Raw genomic sequence first — 19178 nt, forward strand, 5'->3', positions numbered from 1 at the left:
GGTGTTAGTGCTGGGAAGAGAAAGGACTAGGAACTTGAAAAGAGATGTAGCCACATCAAAAACAGAGCTAAGGGGCTTCCCTGGTGGCGCAGTGGTTGAGAGTCTGCCTGCTGATGCAGGGGACACGGGTTCCTGCCCCAGTCCGGGAAGATCCCACATGCCGCGGAGCGGCTGCGCCCGTGAGCCATGGCCGCTGAGCCTGTGCGTCCGGAGGCTGTGCTCCGCAACGGGAGAGGCCACAACAGAGAGAGGCCCGTGTACCGCACACGCACACACACACACACACACAAAAAAAAAACAACAGAGCTAAGATGAAAATACTAAGGCTGTGGGACTGTCCTAAGATGCAACTGAGGGTTGAGGGAGCTAGGTCAGAGGGTCCTCTTCCAGTCCCCAGAGTTCTGGGACTATCTATAAAGAGCTAAAGGTGCAGTGCAATCCTGCATTTTAGGGGAAAGAATTGGAAAAGACTTGTGGCATGTGGAAATCCTCCCCTTAGCGAAATGTGGCGAACAAAGAAGGGGTGGGGGTGTGGCATGCGTGGCCTTTCAGGGAGTGGGAGCAGCTCATGCAAAGAGACTGTGCGTCTCCCCTGGTGGGAGCATGGTTCTCATACAGCGGAGAACGGTGAAAGATGAGGTAGAGAGGCACAGAGGCGAGATCTTGCGGAGCCTGGTAAGACACAGACTACAGTTTGCATGGAGAAGAAATAACCCCACCGCTTTCACCTAGACAAGACTCATGCGTCAAGGTCCAGCTCTCACTGCTGGCTCCCTTTACTAAACTCCCTCAGTAGGTACTGTAAATATTATTGTCTTTAGAACGTCCTGACTTCTCTCTCCAGCTAGGCTTAAGTGCCTTGAGAATAAGAATCAAACTATTTTTAGTTAATTAATTAATTAATTTTATTTTTGGCTGCGTTGGGTCTTTGTTGCTGTGCACGGGCTTTCTCTAGTTGTGGCGAGCAGGGGCTACTCTTTGTTGCGGTGCGCAGGTTTCTCATTGCGGTGGCTTCTCTTGTTGCAGAGCATAGGCTCTAGGCACGCGGGCTTCAGTAGATGCAGCACACGGGCTTCAGCGGTTGCGGCGTGTGGGCTCAGCAGTTGCGGCACGTGGGCTCTAGGGAGCACGGGCTTCAGTAGCTGTGGCGCATGGGCTCAGTAGTTGTGGCTTGCGGGCTATAGAGTGCAGCCTCAGTAGTTGCGATGCACGGGCTTAGTTGTTCCAGGGCATGTGGGATCTTCCCACACCAGGGATCGAGCCCGTGTCCCCTGCACTGGCAGGTGGATTCTTAACCACTGTGCCACCAAGGAAGTCCCAAGAATCAAATTTTTATTTGATATCTATGTGTTCAACAATTCTTGGCAGGCACATTCAATCTTCTGAGAGACATTTCTTAGCCATGCCAGGCACCGTTCCAGGTAGCAAATAAAATTAACGTGTTCCCTGCTCTTCTAGGGCAAGTGAGAGCAGTCTGGGGCAGATATTCCCTATGCAATTCCTGGTTTCTTTGGTAAGACTGTTAAGTCTGGTCACAAAATACATAGTTACACTAATTGATGCCTTTCTTTAAATATCTTTATAAAAGAGCTTGCTTTTATAAATCATATATACATATAAGAGATACCTTTATATGCATGAATGCTTCTATAATGATATTACACCCTTATTTACTTCCAGAGGGAAAATTTTTCAGATTATCATATTTCAAGATTAAATAAAATTTCTATGAAATATTATACAGGATGTTCCATGGTCCTCCAGTTATAAAAATGATGGCACGATGTGTATCACTGAGTCACTTTGCTGTAGAGCAGAGACTGGCACAGCACTGTAACTCAACTATGCTTCAATAAAAAACAAATCAGAAAAAAGAAAGAAAGAAAGAAAATGATGGCACTGAGTCTCCAAACAAGAAAAAATCAATTCAAAACATTTGCATCTGAATTAGAAATAAAATAGCTACCCACATTTTTATTGGATGCTAATTCCCTTGCTCTGAATTAGGTAATAGACGGAATAAGAGGTGGAAGGGCAGTTAACTACGGGGAATATTAAAGAGCTGCATTTGAAATCTCCGTTATAGAATGGGAATTGGGACGAAACCACTTTAGAATGGTTTTATCAGTGCTTCTCAGAGAGTGGCTCACAGGGCAACAGTAGAAGTAGCACCCAGGAAGTTGTTAGCAATGCAGATTCTCACCACACCCCTCTGCTGAACCAGAAGTGCCAGGCCCAGGTGTTTAACAAGCCCTCCAGGACATTCTGATGTACACTAAAGCTTGAGAACCACTGGGTTACCTCTTGCCTATTTTGAAAACACTCTGGGAAAAGAGAATCCTTCACAAAATTCTCCCTTATCTTACTGAACATTAGGGCAGAAAGTGGTCTAAGACAGCATACAGACTCTCTTCTAGTTTTTACTGATCAGGAAACTGACGTCCAGAGATTATTAATGGCAAGTAAAATTTGGAGCAAAATGTGTTCTGGCACCAAAGCTGAGATCCTCAATACACAGTACACACAACCAGCTATCATTTTGCATCGTTGAAATCAAGTTTCACTTAAAAGGGTCCATGTGTAAAACCCCTTTCTATTTATTAATAAATCCAGATGTAGCTGAAGAACCAATCATATCTAAAGGCTAAGGCAAGATTTTTGAAAATGTTCCTGAGAGAGAAAAAGCCTGATTTGAGTGAGTAAATCAAGAATTCAGTGGCCAGAAATATCAGGCTTAACATCAGATTCAAACCAAAGCCAGCTCTCACAGCTCCTTACCTAGACTGAAACTAGAACTATTTCTCTGCCTAGTTCCAAAAGCTCCTTGATAGGATAATCCAGGTTTCCAGGTAATACTGTCAGCCCTGAGTAATGGCTAAGACACATGCCTGTAGTCTTGGGCAAGTTACCTTGCCTCTCTGTGCCTCAGTTTCTCCATCTACTTCAGAGGACCGTTGAGAGAATTAATGAGATATTGCATGTAATTTTCCTGGAACACTGTAAATGCTCTAAAAATGTTGCTGCTGCTCTCACTGCTCTAAATATTAGCAATAGTATCACCAAACCTACAGTGTGGACTGTTTATGTGCTACACCTCACTTATGAAACACATACCTTTACCAAATGTCAGAAAGCTATTTCCATTAATACTGGTGTGTCTCTACTGGTTTAGCCACACTGCCTCATCGTGATGCCAAAGCAGCAATAAGGAAGGGTGAAAGGCATCATTAGTGCTCCAGCATAAGGGTCTCCAACTGCCCTACGTAGCAGTCGATCTCCACTGAGCCGCACAGCAATGTGCCCTAACAACTGAGCAACCAGCCACAGCTGATTTGAGGCCCTCAATTAGATGGTATCTTATTGACAGAGAAACTTTCCTACAAATATCCTCACCCGAGGAAAAGCCTCAGAATATCTCATAACAGCCTAATAAAAATTTTGTGGATAGAGAAGTGTCCAGAGTATATAGTTTTTCAGCTCCATGTGCCTAAAGGCAAAGGCTTTGAGGATAGCTCTTATGGGGGAAAATACCCTCTTATATCTTCAACCTTGTGATCAGAGCTAAAATTCCTTACCCTGCTATGAAACTTGGCAGTTCGATAAGACTTGGGCGACAGATTGTACACCGTGTAGTGGTCAAGATGTCTGGAATCCAAAAAGCTTCGAATGTCATCAACCTGATTTCTGAATCCTATGTCAACACTGTCCAGAGGAAAGGACATCACTGGAGGAAGGGTCACACAGAAAAAAAATTGGTTAAACAGGTCCGCTGTCGCGATGGGCAGCCATTGAAAGCTGAGCTACTGGGCAGTTAATAAACATGAGAAACTTACCAATAATTCTGGAGGTAACATAAGTGAAGTCTAAATCTCCCTTCGTGTAGCTAAAAGCAAGACAGGAAAGGGCACTCATTAAAATGATCCAAATGTCCCACGATTTCTCTCTCTCAATCACTTGCACATCATGACCTGGGACATTTCCATCCAGTAGCTATATTCTGACTTCCCTTCAGGCCTTCCCCCTAACAAGTAAGCACTGTTGATAGAAGACAGCCCACACCCTCAGGAGCATACACCTAGCGCTCCAAACAGGGCATGCAGCTAGTGGGTAGGGGAGGAAGTGATGGAGAAAGAACAAAGGACCCTTTTTTTTTTTTGCCTACCAGGCGCTAGTTGGGGATTGAAAGTAAAGGATACAATTACTGTTGAAAAAAATTAAAATGTTGATTAATATGTTGGACTTCACATTTGAATTTCTGATTTAAAACCACATATTTTAACTTAAAGTGACCCTACAACTGTCTAATTCCTAAGAATAAAAAAAGAATTCATATGGCCTGCTTGTAAAAGTTTCACACAGTAGAAGGGTAGAAACTTCTCCCAGTAAATAAGTTTTAAAGGGCTATTAAGATATGAAAACAAAATTCTGTTTTGATTACAATCCATAAGTATTGCTTATTTGGATTGCATGTGCATTACTGTCTCATTTAATTCTCAAACCACCTAAAGACATAAATCTTACCAGGGTATCAAAGCAAAGCTCAGAGAGGTTAATTAATTTGCCTTAGGTTAACAAGGGGAGATACTGCATTAGAATTCAGGATGCTGGATTCGAAAGCCAGGGATGGCAACCACTATCCTCTAACGTACCAAGGGGCCGAGTCCTCCCAGCCTATGCCTGTAGCTTCTGAAGGACTCAACTTTGCAGCTTCAATGGCATTCCTAGTCAATCAGATCCCATGCAGCTGCATCACAAAATTGATAGTCTTTGAGCCAGACAAGCAGTTGGCAGGTAATCAGATCCTTTGGGGGCACGGAGTCCATTAACTTAATGGGGAAGGACACACATACCTGGTAACAGATTGTATAACTCTGGAAGACGTGTCTTTGAGGGTGTCTTTCAAGTTGTCCTTTAGGTTACTGAAGAGCCTCCCTGCACCTCCTTTCACCATGTCAAAGAGACCTCCCCCATAGCTGGGCTCCATGTCTGGAGACGAGGCACCTGCCAGTGAAAATCAGAAAAAGAGGTAATAGCACAGACTACACAGGAAACCAATCCCTCTTTGTTCCTGAAACATACGCAGACCGTCTTCCGGAGTCTGGGACAGATATTCCTGCAAGTTATGTCATGCTTCCAGAACTTACTGACTCTGGGTTACAGACAGCAGTCTGCTGGTCCTCAGACGAGACCAAGGAAAGCCCCTCACCAAGTTCTAGAACAGAAACCTCCAGAGCTGCATATCCAATACTGTAACCACATGTGCCAACTGAGCGCTGGAAATGTGGTTAGTCTGAATTGAGACGGTGCTGTGAGTATCGAAGTGTCAAAGTGCAAAAAATGTAAAATATCTCATACTTTCTTTTACAATGATTACATTTAAAATGATAATATTTTGGATATATGGAATTAAATAGATTATACTATTAAATTAATTTCACCTGTTCTTTTTTAACGTGGAGACTAGAAAATTTTAAATTGTATACGTGGCCTGCATTATACTCCTCTCAGGCAGTGCTGAGGAAGAGCAGCAGTCAGCTGAGAAGTGAGTCCAGGGGCCTCCTCTGGCCTTCGATGGAGTTAACTGTGTTAGAAGACTCCTTCTATGGCTATCTCGCAAAGTCATAGTTCACTTCCATCCTGGGAAAGTATTTTCTGAAGGGCCCTTATAACAGCTTTTAAGCTTGAGTACGCATAGTGGTCACTGGTGTTATTTGTCAAGTATGTCAGGTTCTCCTCCCTGACAGTTTCATAAAATTGTACTTTCTGGCTCTTTGTGACTGGCTCTAGTCCAGAGCCTCTCAACCTTGGCACTATTGACCTTGGGGCCGAATACTTCTTTGCTATATGTGTGTTGTGGTGGCTGGCAGGGGGAGGGGTGGATTGTCCGGTGCATTGTAGGTCGTTTAGCAGCATCTCTGACCTCTGGTGACTAGGTAGCATCCCCCCCCTTCTCCAGCTATGACAGCCAAAATGTCCCTAGACGTTGGCAAAATTAGCCCTGTTTGAAAACCAGCACTCTCGTTTATAATGTGAGTGGAAATGTTGTGTGTCTCTCTCAGTCTGGAGCATTTAACTGTTAGGGTGAGATTATCCATAGTTCTCATTCCCATATATTCTCTCTCTCTCTCTCTCTCTCTCTCTCTCTCTCTCTCTCTCTCTCCATAGCAACCCACAAAGTCTGAGATTGTGGCTACTCTGTCCAGGACTCCTGGCTCCCAGAGTAACGAGCTTGTGGCAGAGCTCTCAGCTGACCCTTGATGAATATGTACCATGAATGAGGAATAACCCTTTATTATTAGAAGCTACCCTATTCCCATTTTAGGACTGTTCATTAACATAACTTAGCTTATAAAGATTGATACAGGAAGGAAGTAGGAATCTGTGTAGAGGAAGCTAATGTAAACAACAGCCAGGTAGGCTGTACAGACCAGCAGTCAAGAGCGTGAGTCACTCTTACCTGGGTTCTGGCAGGAAGAAAGATTCCTGACTGTAAAACAGGGATTAAAAATAGTGCCTACTTCATAGGGAAACATAAAATGAGTGTACCTTAAGCATAGTGCCTACCACATTTAGGGGTTAACAGATTGCAGCTATACTATTATTATGCCACACCCTGAAATTCCTATGTTGATGATATTTTTTAATCTTTGTTCACTTATCAACTCTTTGATGACAATGGGCAAGAATGACATCTCTTCTTTTTAGAAAATTGCAGTATTTGTTCTATACTTCAAAATATGTTAGGAGGATAGATCCCTGGATCTCAGGTACAGCAGAACACAGGAACTTATTTAGCTTACAAGAGCAAACCTCTGTAACTTTGACTCTGTTGCTGAATAAGCATCCTTCCGTGCTTTCCTCAGGACAAGGGGGGTGCATATCTATGTTCCAACCAGATCAGTTATTTTAAGTGACAGGTAGATGCATGCATGTGGACAATGGTTAAATGTGCTTGTGGAAAGTCTGGAGAGAAAATTTTAAAACAAACAAACTAATGAAGATGGATCTCACATTAAGTGTTCTTACAAAACAAAACCAGAAAAAAAAAAACAAGCCACACAAAGGAACACAAGAAACTTTTTGGACGTTGTGGTAGTGTGATGAGTATATGCATATGTCTAAACTCATCAAGATGTATACATTAAATGTGTGTGATTTTTGTATACCAGTTATACCTCAATAAAGCTAAAAAATTAATTGCAGAAAAAGGAAAGTTGGAGGAGGAATTTGTAGATTAAAATGTCTTAAAAGATAAATCAATAAAGTATAATGCATGGAACTTAATCCAAAGAAATTATAAAAAGTTAATGACATTTATGGGCAATTGGAATTGGAACAATTAACTGAGTATTTGATGTTAAGGATTTATTGTTAATTTCAGGTGTACTAATTATACTGTAGTTATGTTACATATAGTCTTTATCTTTTAGAATACTGAAACATTTATTATACATTTTTAAAAACTGCAATGTTTAACATTTAAAAAAATAAACAGAGAATAATAAAAAATACTCATGTAATTAGAACCTGAATTGCTAACGCTTATATAGCACTTACTATTTGCTAGGTATTATTCTAAACATTTTACCTACGCTCACTCATTTCACCCTCACAGCATACCTATGAGGTAGATAATATTATTTTTCCATTTTATACATCAAAAAACTGAGGCACAGAGGTTAAGCAACTTGTCTAAGGGTATACAGCTGGTAAGTCAAGGGCAGAGTTGGGATCTGGGCCCTACGCAAACCTTACAACCATATCTTTCTTCTCCTAATACTATCTTGAATTTAATATTTATCATTCCAAATAATTTCTTTAAACTTTTATTTCATATGTAGGTATCCATAGGCAATACATTAATATTGTTTTTCACACTTTCAAACTATATATAAATGGCTTTCTGTTTGCAACTTTATTTTTTTCACGCATCATTATTTAAAATTCTTCTCTGCTGATACCACATATACCTTTAGCTCACTTAAAGTATGCATCCATTAGCCCACAGATGGATACTAAGATTATTTTCTATAACAAACAATGTGGTGATGAACACATTGGCTTGATTACATGTGAGAGATCTCTCTAGGTTACGCCTAGGAGTGGAAATCTGCTTGGAGATGGGATACACACACCTTCAAATTTCTAGATATTAACACATCATTTTCCAAAGTAGCTGTATCAGCTTAAACTCCCACTAGTAGTACATATGAGCTCCGTCACTCTACATTCTCCTTAACACTTGGTATTGTCAGACTTTAACATTTTTGCCAATCTGGTGAATGAGACAATATCTCCTCTTGGTCTTATTTGTGGTTTCCCCCAATTATTAGTAAGGTGAAGTATTTTTTATTGTGCTTACTGGCCAGGCAGCTGTTCTTTAAATCATACTTCACGTATCTACTAAACTTCTATGAGCCATTTAGATGTTCATACGTATACCTATAAATACATGTTAACTATTATGTACTTACACCCTGATCACAAGAGGTTTTGATGCCTAAGTCACCATTAGGCATCTATTTGAAAACAAGGCTCTATTAGAAATTACAAAGAACAATCAATGCAGGTGAATAAACAAATGAATAGACACACGGACAAACACTGATAATGTCTACCACTTACTGAGCTCTCCCATGCACCAGGAGCCCCACTTGGACTTCTATGTTAGTACAATTTCACGTTCTGGGAAATAAGGAGGGTGTTTATTATCCCCATTTTATAGGTGAAGAAATGGAGGCTCAAAGAAGGGAAGCAACTCACCTAAGATCTCAGCTAACAAGCGGTAGAGCCAGGGATTCAAACTCAGGTCTGTACAATTCCCAAGCCTACACTGCATCTCCAGGTCACGCTATTCCACGGCCCCATATTAGCCCACAATTCTCACAGCTGTAATCAGGACAATCCTTGCCTGCCTTACACACAACCACCCCTCTCCTATCCCTTGCTCTCCTCCACCTCCCACATGTATGCCGTTCATCTGGCTGCTCTCAGCAGCAGGTGTCCTCCCAACGAGCACTCCCATAAATCACTGCATCTGTCAGACCAACCAAACCAATCTCATTACCGCAGGCAGCCAAGCCTCTGTCGCCCACACTGCTTCGCAGCCCTAAATAATTGCCAGGAGCTCGTCTGAAGAGCAGCTCCACAGACCAGGGCTACAGCCACAGATTTGAGAAGGTTCTCTTGTGTTCTGTTTCCCTATGACATAGGGCATATGATTTCCCTTTAAACATATCCACATATAAAAGTCTGTATTGTGTTTTCATTTTAAATACAGCAAGGATAGAGCAACATATGCTTATAACTCCTCATTTCCATCCCGAGCCTGAACGCCCTTCTGATACATTACTGTTCTAAGAGATGACCCCAAACTGATTATCCAGACCTCTCTCTGACTCTCCATTTCATGCTGGAACAGCACTCCAAGGCACCACCCTATTTAAAGATATAAATATCCTTGATTATCTAAAAATCAGACTCTCACCATCACTCAGGCTGCATGCTCTATTCATTAGAGCCTTAGAACCCTGCAGAAACCAGAGCCATTTGCCAGGGTTACAAAGTCTGCAACCTCCATATACCCAACTTATCTGTCAAACTAGCCAGGACACACAAAAGAGAAGAGGGACGCTATCTGATTTTGCCCTAACGGTTCTTTTAGGTGGGTGTTCTGACTCTCCTTAATGAGCTACATGAATGTCAGAAGCACAGATTCTCAAAAGGATACTGGAGCCTCAGCCTGCTGAGAGGAAGGGCAGAAAGACTTCAAAAAATGACACAACAAAGAGGGAAACGGTGCAGTCAGAGAGTGATATGCAGAAGAAAAATAATGACTAGTAGATCAGGGGTCGACAAACTACAGCCCATGGGCCAAATCCAGCCTGCTGCTATTTTTATATAGTCTGTGAAATAAGAATGGCTTTCACGTTTTTAAATGATTGAAAAAAGTCAAAAGAAGAATAATGTTTAACAAAGTGAAAACTATATGAAGGTCAAATTTCAACGTCTATAAGTAAAGTTTTACTAGAATACAGCTACACTCATTCATTTACATATGGTCTATGGCTTCTTTCACGTTACAGTGGCCGAGTTGAATAGTTGTGACAGAGACCTTATGGTCCACAAAGTCTAAAGTACTTACTATCTGGCCCTTTACAGAAGTTTTCTAATCCTTGCACTAGATGGTTGAAAGATTTCGCATTCTTAGGAATCCAAATCTTGCCACCTCTGATACTTTTCTAAATGCTTTGGCTAAAATGGCACCTAGCACTAAGAACATACCCTGTACTTATAAAGGGTCTTTGGGGATTTGAAGGTCTAAGAAGGTGGGAATGGGGAGGTCAGAGTTGAGACAGCCTGAGAATGCCACCCAAGGAGAAAGCGTCCAGGTCTGTGAGGCTAAGGTTCCAGGTAGAAGCTTGTTCTGTGACGTCTTGTCATTTTAAAATCTAAGCCCACCAAAGATAAGCACCAGAGAACTGCACTCTGCCCCCTGTGTCATTTCCAAGGATGTAATAAACAAGTTTTTCTTGGAATTCCTTATGTTTAGGAAACTAGAAACAGCATCCTCTCTCTCCCAAGTCATGGGAACTCACCATGGATATGACCTGACCTGTTCTCACTCACAGAGTCACATAAAATTTGTATCTCCTGGGAGAGAATCTGTTTCCCACTGGACTGTTAGTTAGCTGTTTGCTCATTTACTTTAAGTTTCAGTCCAAAAAATGTTTGAAATGATTCGACTGTTGTTTGGAATAAAAAATATGTATCTTAAAGAAGACCAGCAAAATGTTAAGGATGGTCTTAACTGCCTTAATGTAACTAGAAATATAAGAAAAGTACACGTGGCTACTTTTCATAAACATCTTATTCATTTGTTAGCTGTGGACAAAACACCATGAGAAGCATTGTGGAAGAAGAAGGAAGATGCTGACAAAAGCCTTGCCTTGGAAAGTCCATAATGCACCGTGGTCATTCCCCACGTATGTTCCCACTGCTTATACAATATATATGCTCATGGCACCCTAGGCTGCATATAATTTCACTTGGTAACCTCTAAGAAAGGATGCTCCCCCATAAAGTACTGTCATCAAAAGAAAAAGAAGGTATGTAAATATTTATCCAAAACGATGTTCATTGAGGTACTGCATACAATGGCAAGAGACAATAAAGGATGTATAATTGATTACCTCTAACAATGTAATTAGCTATTAGCTATTAAATTAGCTATTAAAATCACTTTGTAGAAGAACACAGATGCTCACAACAGAAGGCTAAATGAAAGATAAAGAGCATACTAACATGCACAGTACAATCTAATTTTTGCAAAAGAAAAATATTTGAGTTTAGAGAAAGAATTCAGATGATTTAATAAACATAAAATAAAAATAACAGCAATTCAAACTTACTGAATGCCTACCATGTATCAGGTACCAATCTAAATTCTTTATAGGTAGTATTTAATCTTCACAGCCACCCCGTGAAGGAGATACCATTGCTCTCTCCATTTTCCACATGCGGAAACTGAAGCAGAGACACATCAGTGACTTGCGCCAGGTCCCACAGTTACTAAGCCAGGATCTGTACCCAGGCAGGCTGGCTGCCCCAGAGTCCAGGCTCTTAGCTGGTACATTTTCAAAATAATTACAGCAATAATATCTAAGTGGGAGAATGATAAGTGATTTTTTGTTGTTGGATTGTAATTTCTAAACTTTCTGTAATTTACATTCATGAGGTTTATAATTTAAAATATGTTATGTAAAATAAAGACAACAGCCAAGTGATATGCCATTAAAATTCAAGTTGTCCTTCCTCAATAGATGTAGAGACCTCCCTTCTCTGTACATAAGTCATCCTAGTTCACAGTCACAACGGTTTCTCAGCCCAGCCTATGAGATGTAGGCAAATGTTGCCCATAAGACCTTGAGTAGCTCTATGTGGATCTTTAACTCCAAGCAGGCTGGGAACTTGCCAGGAACATCTTTGCAGTACTTGACTTTTTCTAAGACCTGAGACCCTGCTTCATCGTGGTAGCAACTGCCTCAGCTCTGGTAAAATAATCCAGTACATTAAGAACAGGGAAAAGGGGGCAAAGGACTCTTGGCAACAATTGAAGTTCTTGGGACATCAGCCCACCTCAGTGGGTCCTCTGGGTCTCCACAAAAACATGTCCATAGAGCATCAGCCTTCCCATTCCTGGGAAGTCTCTGTCATTCAGTTCTAGTAATTATGAGTTATTATTCCATAGTGTTCAGGATCAGCCTGTATCGGGGATAACTGATAATCTGAATTTTGGCATCATGATCTCTTCATATTCTTGTTCTTTTTCACCAGCAAGGCATTTTCCTCTGCAGTTATTTAAGTGTCATAAAGCTACAAACGTCCATTCCTGGATTCTACCAAGTTGGCAACTGCAGGATAGAAATTCCCAAAACTAAAGGGACCTTGCAGAGATGTACCACTCGCCCCTATATTAGGAAAATACTATTTCTTCTCCACAACACTTGGCAGGGGACAAAGAACCAGTGTCATCACCACTGAAGGCTTCATCATCCTTGTTTCTAGCAGATTTTCCAGCTCTTGGCTTCCCACAATTCAAGAAATGCATAACATGGGGATAACAACTAGATATATCATGGAAAAGCCCACTACCTTGGCTTCTAAAATCAAAGACAGCTTACACCTCATTCCCAATTCATCCCAGTTCAGGGAAGCTTAGAGAAAACAGGATGGACTTTGGGGAGACAGGTCTTAAGACTGGAGACTTCATTTTTTCACTTAAAATCTGTGTGAACCTAAGCATGATATTTAACTCCTTTAAGGCTGCTTCTCCCTTTATAAATTGGAACAAGAAAAAACAACTTTTCTACATGTCAAAAGGTGTTAAAAGGATCAAATGAGATCATGTATGTCAACGTGACTTTTAAGTAGTAAGATTTTCTAAAACAGTCAGGAATTTTTATTTTAATTCTTAGAAATTCAGCTCTCATGTAAATGAGTCGTTGTATTATACTAAAGATAACAATTTCACGGAAAAAAAAAGTTAAGTGAAAAAATTGACACTCCCTATGCCAAACAAGAGGTTAGGCGTGGGACAAAGCCTCCACAGTCAAATTATGGGGTTTAAGTCAAAATATGGGGTACAGATTCAACTTCTGCTACCAGCTGGATATACAGCGTAGCAACGTTAAGTAACTGATCAAGGTCTTGATATCCTTATCTGTAAATTGGAAGCTTCAACAGAATCTCACATAGGATTGCAGTGAGGATTATATAAGTCAAAGTTCTATAAACTCTTAGCACAGTGTCTGGTGTGTTGTGCACACTTAATAAATTATAGCTACAAGGTGGCTCTGGGGAATGAAAAGAATAAAGCCATGAAAATGCTGTCTCCAGCAGAGTTAGGCAGCCTCAGCAAAAAAAAAAAGGCCATGCTGTTCAGTTTCAGAGTTGATGAAGACAGACAATAGGGACGTGTGCGACAAGGACAGAATCTCTTTCTGGAGCTTCTGTTACAGCACAGGTAAATTCTTCACTTCTGATAGTTCAGAATCACGAGTGTTTAACAGAGGTGAACCTCTTTATAGCTTTGGGGTTTCCTCTTCCCATCTTGAAGTGATCTGGTACCTAATACGGGGAACGATTATGTGCTCTTTGCACAACTAATATTCAGGTTCACACAGATTCACGGATACTGGTTTCTGAAATAGCTCTGTACTATTGGGCACATAATATGAGCTACAAAAACTACAAGTCACTTGATGACATTGCATAGCAGTGGCCCAAGACATGGACCAGTCTGGCAGCTGCTCAACAGACCCTGGGGGCAGAGGCCTGGGTGTGTGCAGCGTCCACCAGCAGATCCAAAGGAACTCAGCACCACTGGCAGGTACAGGGCACAAAGCAGGCGGTGCCAATGGTTCTGGCTTTGAGGGTCCAAACCATGAAGGACCCTCAAAATGTATCACAGCCCTGACAGGTCAGTAACACACTCAGTCCTTCTTGAGCTGGAATAAGGTGCCGGGGCCTCTGAGAGAGTCAACTTAACAGGGATGTTGCTGGAAGGATCTGATGCCATTCCCTACATCAAACCATCACTTGGAAATGGGGATCATTTAGCTAGCGACAAGGATACTCTAGAGAATGTCCCAACGCAACAAAAAAAGAGGGACATTAGCATGATGATGTGTGCTATAAAGATTACCACATAGTAAACAATTATATGTGCATGTGTGTATTTGCTTGTTTAGAGAATGAAAGGGACTACACTTTATATTTTATATATATTTATACATTAAATTGTATTATCAGGACAGTTTTAAAATATTTTATTATCACTCTTGATACCATCAAATCAGTATGTACAGTATTTCTTTACCCACTTTTAGGACTTTGATGGGAGGAGCAACCCCAGCTCCTTCCTGGGCAATGTGGCCATAACAGAATCACAGACTCTGGGTCTCAAAGAAGATACAAACAGGGGAATGAACTTAGATGATTCCCTAAGTCTCTTCCGGTTCTAAAATTCTTTGAGACTGTATCATCATTGTAAAAAGGTCATCTGTTAAGCACATACTCTAGACTAGGCACTCTGCTAAGTAGTCTCCACACGCTACTAAATTAGACCCTCACACGAATAAGCACAGCGGCCCTTGGGTGTCCCACTGAGAAAACGGAGGCTTTGGTAAAGTCTAGTGACAGTCATGGCAGAACGAGAGTGAATCTACGTTTGGCTGGATCCAAAGCCTCTGCTCTTACTCACCTCCACATCCTGAAGTCTTTCACAAGAACTTTGTCTCTCCCGTCCTCATTCTCTCACCTCACTTTGCACCTCCATCCTAGGATGTGGTGGAGCTGTCTGACTGACACAGAATTATTTGTGAATGGGTCTGGCCCGCCCACCTTAATCCCAGCAACTCTTGAGTCTTCAGTAACAGGAACAATGTTTCATGCTACCTCATACCTTCCTAAAAGGTATTGTGCCATACCTTAGCACAGTACCTGGCACATAGTAAACGCTCAATAAATGTACATGAAACTGGGCTGCTGCAGAATATAAGAATCAGAGAGAAGATGGCAGAGGCAGAAAGGAAGACCAAACAGATCAACCTTGGGAGAGATTTGGTCTGGGCCTAGCTGTAGGCAGCAAATATAACCAGATGCTTTCACTGTCTCCTCATATTTCTCTGAATTTCTGATTGTAGCACTGTATCATTCAGCACCCACTGAGCATGCTTGCCTAAGAGACGGAGATTTCATGAAACTCAACAAGAGCTGGTTATGTTTGCTGCCTACAGTTTTTATACTCAGACAGATAAGAGGAGCTAATTAAGTAACCATCTCTAGCTCCTCTTTTCCGAAAGGATCCAAGGTATTTAAAAAGAATGATAAGAGTAGAAAGAATGAGAAATAGAGTCAAAGTGAAGAGCAAACTGAGACCAAAATTGGCAAGGCTCAGTGGTTGCGAACAGTCCGGTAGTGCTAGGGCAACTCCAGCTACATGGATGGAACACATTTTGTTCCTTCATGGATCACTGAAGTCAGGCTACAGTTGTCCATCCAAATTCTACACAGTAAATTCTCATATAAAACAATACATAGATATTCCTTACTTTGATTCAACAAATATCTTAAGTACTCATGATGTGCCAGGGAAGCAGATCTGTCTAGGAGATCTTTACTCTCCAACAGTTGGGCCAAATAAAGAGGTTCCCCCCTATGAAATAATAATGATCAAATCTAACGAGATCAGAACTCAGTGGAATTCTGAAGAAACAGAAAAGTTTCTGCCTACCACATGGCCTCTCAACTCCAGGAAGTGAGGGACCATCACATTTTTTCCCTCTTTTCTTTAACCAAAAGGTCAGGGCTTAAATTGCATAAATGGACCATGACATTTCCCTCTAATGACTAGTCTTGTTGCCTGGAACAGAGAAAACGCCCTCAGTGTTATTTGACCCTGTCCATCAGAGGACAGAGATAGCAAAGAACTGAAGGCCTGCTGAGAGAATACTACCAAGAAAAAAATCAAGCAAAAATCTTCTTTTCACCATTTTGGTTCTATTTAATGGGGAGAGGGGAGGCAACAGAGGCTTCAAAGGGTGACTGAGAACTCTAATGGTCCTCCCAAACAACTACCAGATACACGAGAATCTTAGGAAAGCACTGTTTGTTATGCAGATGAAGTTCTAAGAGGAGTCTCTCACCCTCCCTCCTTCCAACAAGATTGTCCTCTCTTAGCAACGCCTAGATGGAAATTCTAGAGCTGTCACTGTAAGCAGACTTCTGAGAGAAGGATCCCACCGTTGCTCTCCAAAGGAGCAGCAACTATCATGGACGGATATTGTTTGTTGTTTACAAGCTCAGAGTAGATGTATGTACACTATACACACACACACATATGCTGCACATATGCCAGAGGAGCCTTACTACATGCTAAGCATCATGCTAGGAACATACAATACCCCACACAGTAAAACTGGCAGATATTTTTGCTCTCATTTTTCAGATAAGGCAAGTGGGCCTCAAAGAGGCAGATTCATTCACGCAAGCCTTCTTAGCTAGGATATACAAATGCCTATGTGATGCCAAGACCCGTGCTTTTTTCATTTTGTCAGTCACAGTCGGGTACCTTCAACCACAGAGGTGGAAGTTCTGCTTGAACCTTGAGAGGAAGCAACCCAGACGCATAACACTTCAAAACTCAACGGGATATTAGTAACATATTCCCATGCCTCACACGAACACACTACGAAGCCCAAATTATTCTCCACAAAGCATTAATGTGATTAACTTTTCTAAAAAACAGCTCTACTGACATATATAAAATTGACATATAATAAACTACACATATTTAAAATGTAAACCTTCAATAAGTATCCACATATATATGTATGGGTGTACACACACACACACACACACAAAGCATTAACTCCAAAGCCTGAGTCCCTCTTGCCATACTCTCCAACAGAGTCCAGAGCGGCAGAAGATAAGACAAATGCAAGATTCACCACGAATTACCATCCATGCTCCCATAAGGCTGTCCCCATTGCCACAGCCATTCTCTCCTACAGCTCTGTGTTGTGCTAAGAACTAGGAACTGGCTCAATTACTTGAGACAATTCAGAGAAAACGCTATGTATAGCCATGTATCACAGAGCTCAAGACAGGCATCAACCAAAAGATATAATAAAGAATTCTAGAATTTTAGATCTGAGGGTACAACTGGTCAAGATATCTTCATTTGTCTGTGTGTGTGTGTGTGTGTGTGTGTGTGTGTGTGAGACTGTGAAGTTGAGAGAGGGAAGGAAAGGGGGAAAGGAAGTACTAAACAAATATGCATTCCAGTTTCTACTGTAAAAAAGGTTTTCGGGGCTTCCCTGGTGGCGCAGTTGGTTGAGAGTCTGCCTGCTGATGCGGGGGACACGGGTTCGTACCCCAGTCCGGGGGGATCCCACGTGCCGTGGAGCGGCTGGGCCCGTGAGCCATGGCCGCTAAGCCTGCGCGTCCGGAGCCTGTGCTCCGCAGCGGGAGAGGCCCCAACAGTGAGAGGCCCGCGTACCGCAAAAAAAACAAACAAAGGTTTTCGTTCAGATTAAAATACAGTATATATATAATGTATATGTTATATATATTTTTATATCATATTTTATTATGTAACATTATATAATATGTATTTTATTATAGAATAATATATATACTGCAGAGGTCATTCATATTTAATATGGAAAATCTGAGCACATCTAAGGATACCCATCAAGAACATTAGGAAGAAAGCAAATAGAAAAAAGGAAAGGATGGGGGATGAAAGGAGGAAAAAAGAAAATCTAGGATAAAACCAGAGAGGGGTCTGTGCAACGTAAAGACTGCAAAGCAGTATGATTAAGTCACTTCTCTGCACCTGAGGTCCACTAAAACCAAAGAAAATGGAATTAAAACAGAGAAGAAAATAAAACAAGAAACAAACAAGGGTGACCCTGTTAACATTTTGGAGAAATGTACAACCTCGCATTTTTAGTTCTGTGTTTTTGTGGACATGCACGCATATATATTATGTGTTCTATGCACAGGCACACAAAAATAAGATCATACTATATATAGTTTGGACCTGCCATTTTTCCCACTTAACAGTGAAAAGCAGTCTTCCAAGTCATGAATATTTTTTCTCCAAATCTCTCATAGAGCTGCACCATAACTGTTAACTGCTTTTCTCTTGCTCAGACTTGCCAAGCATTATTATATATATACGTGCATATAAAGTGAACAGGAGTTCAGAGGAGCATATTTCCAGCTTGAGGAGAGGGATGCAGGTTGCTGGAAGTAGGAAAGGGGAAGGCTTTATGGAAGAGGTGGTATTTGAATTACAGTTTGGGTAGAAATAGGCTGAAGGACGTATCAGGCTGAGGGAGGAGAGAAAGCACAGACCAAGAGACCAACAAGTCAAGGACATACATAAGAAGGAAAAGAACCATAGCTGAGCACCAGTTATAACTGTTCTGGGGACCAAGCTAAGAAAACTGAGAGATGGGTTTTACAGTCTCCACTAAATGTAGAGGGAGGAGAGGAGATGGTAAATAATCTGTCTAAGAGACCAACTGTAGTGCACACTGCAACCAGGATATCATGCTGTTTCTTCAGGGAACTGGGAGGATGTAGAGGGTGTGTTAGAGAAAGGGGGGAAGTGAGCCTGGGAAGTTGAGTAGTCCTCGGATCCCAGAAGGTCTGAAGGTCAAGCAGAAGAGTAAGAACTCTTGCCTGCTCTCTGTATAACTGCTTGTGGGATTTGGTCCTCACACTGACATAACAAATGACAAAAAACGGTGATCATGAGATTTCTAAGAAGACCTTCACAGAGCAGATTAATGCTGCCTCAGACAAGTGGAATTCCCCAGGGATGGCACACACACACTTCAGGGCACATTTCAAAAGCCAGAATTCCATCCGAGGACACCTGAAGGAAATTTCAAGGCAGTACCTTCAGCATCTAATCATCAGATAAATGTATTAGTAGGAACCTCTGATGCGCCGTCTCTGGAGTAAGCCTTGCCGAGCATAAAAATGCTCAGTGAGGGGCTTCCCTGGTGACGCAGTGGTTGAGAGTCCGCCTGCCGATGCACGGACGCGGGTTCGTGCCCCGGTCCGGGAAGATCCCACATGCCGCGAAGCGGCTGGGCCCG

At 41.6% G+C, this 19178-nt stretch overlaps 1 protein-coding gene across 2 annotated transcripts in view; it reads right to left on the reverse strand.

Annotated features, from left to right (window-relative positions):
• DNAJC6 (DnaJ heat shock protein family (Hsp40) member C6) overlaps nucleotides 1-19178 on the reverse strand; it is a gene marked incomplete at its 3' end in the record, with an annotated part of 152503 nt that overhangs the window by 41675 nt on the left and 91650 nt on the right. For both annotated transcript variants that reach the window (XM_082833866.1, XM_082833867.1), the window contains exons 2-4: nucleotides 4851-5001; nucleotides 3834-3883; nucleotides 3576-3724 (exon numbers count right to left, since the gene is read on the reverse strand). In XM_082833866.1, the coding sequence (XP_082689992.1) occupies nucleotides 3576-3724; nucleotides 3834-3883; nucleotides 4851-4984 (333 nt within the window). In that variant the 5' untranslated portion in view covers nucleotides 4985-5001. The remainder of the gene's footprint in view (nucleotides 1-3575; nucleotides 3725-3833; nucleotides 3884-4850; nucleotides 5002-19178) is intronic.

Source organism: Leucopleurus acutus (genome assembly GCF_964270905.1).
Source record: "Leucopleurus acutus genome assembly, chromosome: 2".
Taxonomy (NCBI): Eukaryota; Metazoa; Chordata; class Mammalia; order Artiodactyla; family Delphinidae; genus Leucopleurus; species Leucopleurus acutus.